The sequence below is a fragment of the Corylus avellana genome, chromosome ca4, assembly GCF_901000735.1.
Source record: "Corylus avellana chromosome ca4, CavTom2PMs-1.0".
Classification (NCBI taxonomy): Eukaryota; Viridiplantae; Streptophyta; class Magnoliopsida; order Fagales; family Betulaceae; genus Corylus; species Corylus avellana.
In genome coordinates, this window is record NC_081544.1 from 27557330 (window position 1) to 27561235 (window position 3906).

The 3906-nt window shown below is 35.5% G+C and overlaps 1 protein-coding gene across 1 annotated transcript in view; it reads left to right on the top strand.

Annotated features, from left to right (window-relative positions):
* The first annotated feature begins 1222 nt into the window (after window positions 1–1222).
* LOC132178344 (putative wall-associated receptor kinase-like 11) overlaps window positions 1223–3906 on the top strand; it is a 15175-nt gene continuing 12491 nt past the window's right edge. The window contains exons 1-2 of the mRNA XM_059590788.1: window positions 1223–1349; window positions 2448–3377. Of these exons, the coding sequence (XP_059446771.1) occupies window positions 1223–1349; window positions 2448–3377 (1057 nt within the window). The remainder of the gene's footprint in view (window positions 1350–2447; window positions 3378–3906) is intronic.

The window sequence follows — 3906 nt, forward strand, 5'->3', positions numbered from 1 at the left end:
AAAAAAATTAATATATGTGCCACGTGTCGACGTCTGATTGGTCCACGTGTCAGTCCGTACAGTCAACTAACGGATGGACTAATTTGGTCACTTATCAAAACCACAGGGATCTCCTGTGATAAAAATGAAACCCCAAGGAGAAAAAAATAAAGTTGAAAAACCCCAGGGGGGTATGGAGTATTTAACCCAAAAATAAAACAAAAACACTCCATTTTAGCCAAGGAATCACTGGAGCCACCTATCATGGCCGGTCTGAGGGTGGACAAACCACCCCCATAGCCATTGGGGGTGGTCCGGCCACCTCCAAAAGGGCAAAAAAAAAAAAAATTAGGTTTAATTTTTGGTGGTGGTCGGACCACCCCAACGACCATGGGGGTGGTTCAGCCATCCCCATACAGGTCGTGGGGTGGCCGAAACCACCCTAAAAACCAAACCCAAATTTTCATGGCCCTTGGGAGGTGGTTAACCACCCCCAAGCCGGCCATGATCGGTGGATTCAGCCACCTTTTTTTTTCTTTTTGTTTTTTCCTACTCCTTTAAATATTTTAATATTTTTAATATTTTAATATTTTCTTATTTTCAGTTTTTTTAATATTTGTCAAAGCTTTAATATTTTTAATTATTAGTGGGTGGGGCCCACTAATATTCCTTTTCGCTGTAGCTCAAAATTGCACCCAAACGGTAGAGTATTGAACTACTGCATCGAAGTCAAATCCTTTTTAAAGATATGGCCGTTGTTTGGTAAACACCACCCCATGCCCAATCACTATTTGAGTTTGTGGAAGAAAAAAAAAATGAGAGTAATGAATGATATAAAAAAGTGAAAAAAGTAAAACTGAAAAATGAAAAATGATTTATTTTGTAGTGATTTTTTTATTTAAATAAAAGTAAATAGTGTGATATAAAAAGTGATAATATTTTTATGTTTATTTTTTGAAAAAATGAGGTGAATAGTATTTGGGGTGGGATGGTAATTAAACTCTCCCCCGCCCCCCATCTTGCTTTTCCCAATAGTTTATTTTCAATCAAAACCTCCATCAAAGACTTATAAGATAGTTTAATTATTATTCAAAGAGAAATGCTATATACTTTCTAAATATCCACATAAATTTAAATGAATATATTTCATATTTTCTAAATTTTTTTAAATCATTGGTGATTTAATAATCACTCTGAATTTTGCTGTTGATATGTTAGACACTAACCTTGTTTATCTGCTTATATGTCAGATATTAACGAATGCCTAAAGAACCCTTGTCTCAATAATAGATTCACCTGTGAAAATACTTATGGGTCTTACCATTGTCTGGTAGCCGACTCCAAGCCTCCTATTGGAGCGGCCATAATAGGTATGTTTACTTGGATCAGAAACCACCCACACAAGAAATCTTATATATATTTTGTCCCACATTATTTTGATTGATTTTCTTTCACCTTGCTTAATTGTTTCAATTGGTCCCACTTGCTTTGGATATACATTCTAAAATTCATGTAGGAGAATTAATATTATGCTTTTGGCGAAAATATTTAAACACATTTTTTGAGGAAAAAAAAAAAAAAAAAACTTAAAGCACGTCTTTTGAAAAAATTTGAAAGGGTCAAAATGGGCTCTCCCTAAAATTCACTCAATTCTAACTTAGAGGGATGCTTCAAGTACAATTGATTTGGAGATATATTCGAACCTTTAGGATCAGAATTTTCAGAAATTCTTAAAAATTGCAAGAGCCTACAATTCTTAAAATGGTTTAAATGGGCACTCGAGATTTTTCCAAGTCAATCATTTTGCAACCAAATATATATATATATATAAAAGAATTAAAATCTTCAACTGGACCACTCCAAATACTTTTGGGAGTGGCCGGACCATGCTGATAACTTTCAAGGGGTGATTAACCAATCTCATAAGCCATCCAAAAAACTCATGAGGAGCCAACCACCTCCCATAAGCCTTGCGAAGGTGGTTTGATCACCTTTCAATGTTTATTGGGATGGTTGAACACCTAATTGACATGGCTGATCACCCCAAAAAAATATTAAGGGGCGGTGCATGCAATTTCTTTAGGTATTGGCTTATGAAATCATTTCCTATGAGTATTTTAAAAAAAAAAAAAAAAAAATCAAAATAGAGGACTTGACAAAATCATGATCATTCATTTAAAATATGTTACAATTTTAAGAGTTGCAAGTAGAGGATTCTAACGCGAACCTTTAAATCTTCATGCTTTTTTCTTTTTGTTGAACTTTTTTTCTCCCTCACCAGCCCACTTTTACCATCTTCTTCTTTTGGAATACTTCAATAGTCAAAATATATAATTAGCATATTTTTTGTCTGAGTAATTTTTAGCATTAACAGGAGTTGTCTCTCTATGGCTATTTTTAGTCAACGTTCTCAATTAAAACTATGGCTATGATTGAGTAATCTTTTCTTAATACATTGCGTTAAGCAGGTATTAGCAGCAGCCTTGGACTATTGGTTCTATTTGTTGGTGGATGGTGGTCCTACAAAGTTGTAAAGCATAGGAGGATGATTAAACAGAAGAACAAGTTCTTCAAACGAAATGGTGGTTTATTGTTACAACAACAATTATCTTCACATGAAGCCAATGTTGAGAACATCAAGCTGATTAATTCAAAAGAGTTGGAGAAGGCCACTGACAATTTTAATGAAAATAGAATACTTGGCCAGGGAGGACAAGGCACTGTTTATAAAGGCATGTTGGCAGAAGGAAGAATTGTTGCAGTGAAAAAGTCAAAGGTAATTGATGAAGGAAAACAGCTCGAAGAATTCATCAATGAAGTTGTTATTCTTTCACAACTTAACCACAGAAATGTGGTTAAGCTAATTGGATGTTGTTTGGAGACAGAAGTTCCCATGCTAGTTTATGAATATGTTCCTAACGGAACTCTTTCCCAATATGTCAATGGCCAAACTCAGGAGTTTCCACTAACGTGGGATATGCGCTTACGAATTGCAACAGAAGTTGCAGGAGCTTTATTCTATTTACACTCAGCAGCTTCCACACCCATTTACCATCGGGATATAAAGTCTACAAACATACTCTTAGATGATAAATATAGAGCTAAAGTAGCTGACTTTGGGACTTCAAGATCCATCACTGTTGATCAAACTCACCTAACCACATCACTAGTGCATGGTACTTTTGGATACTTGGACCCTGAGTATTTCCAGTCAAGTCAGTTTACAGAAAAGAGCGATGTTTATAGTTTCGGTGTTGTCCTTGCTGAGCTGTTAACTAGCGAAAAAGCAATATCTTCAACAAGGACACAAGAACCCAGAAGTTTAGCCGTGTACTTCATTCAATCGGTGGAGCAAAACAATTTGTTTGATATTATTGATAGTCGAGTTTTGAAAGAGGGTAAGAAAGAAGATATCATTGCAGTCGCGAACCTTGCGATAAGGTGCTTGAACTTAAACGGAAAGAAACGACCTACAATGAAGGAAGTCGCAATGGAGTTGGAGGCAATTCAAATGTCGCAAAAAGATCATAACCTTCAAGAAAACTATGAAGAGTTTGAATATGTCCGAGCTGAAATGTACAAGGCAGGGGATGATCTTCCCCCATCAACAACTTCAACCTCATCAGATGCCCAACCATTATTAGCTTCTCAATCAATATGAATCATTATTTGTTTAATGTCATGTTGTAAGCTACATAATTTGCTATTTTCGTTGTATTTTTCAAGTTATTTCAAGAATCATATAAGAACATGGCCGGATTAGCCATATATATCTAATTGTCTTGTGATAGTATAAGATAGCAAAAAACTCCATGTTCATTTATAAGGATCCACTTTTGTTGTCTGGATCAATTCAGGCCTCAAGTTGCTTTATCAAGTATCTGGTCCTATGAGCATCTCTCTTTCCTGCCTCAGGATTTCCACTAC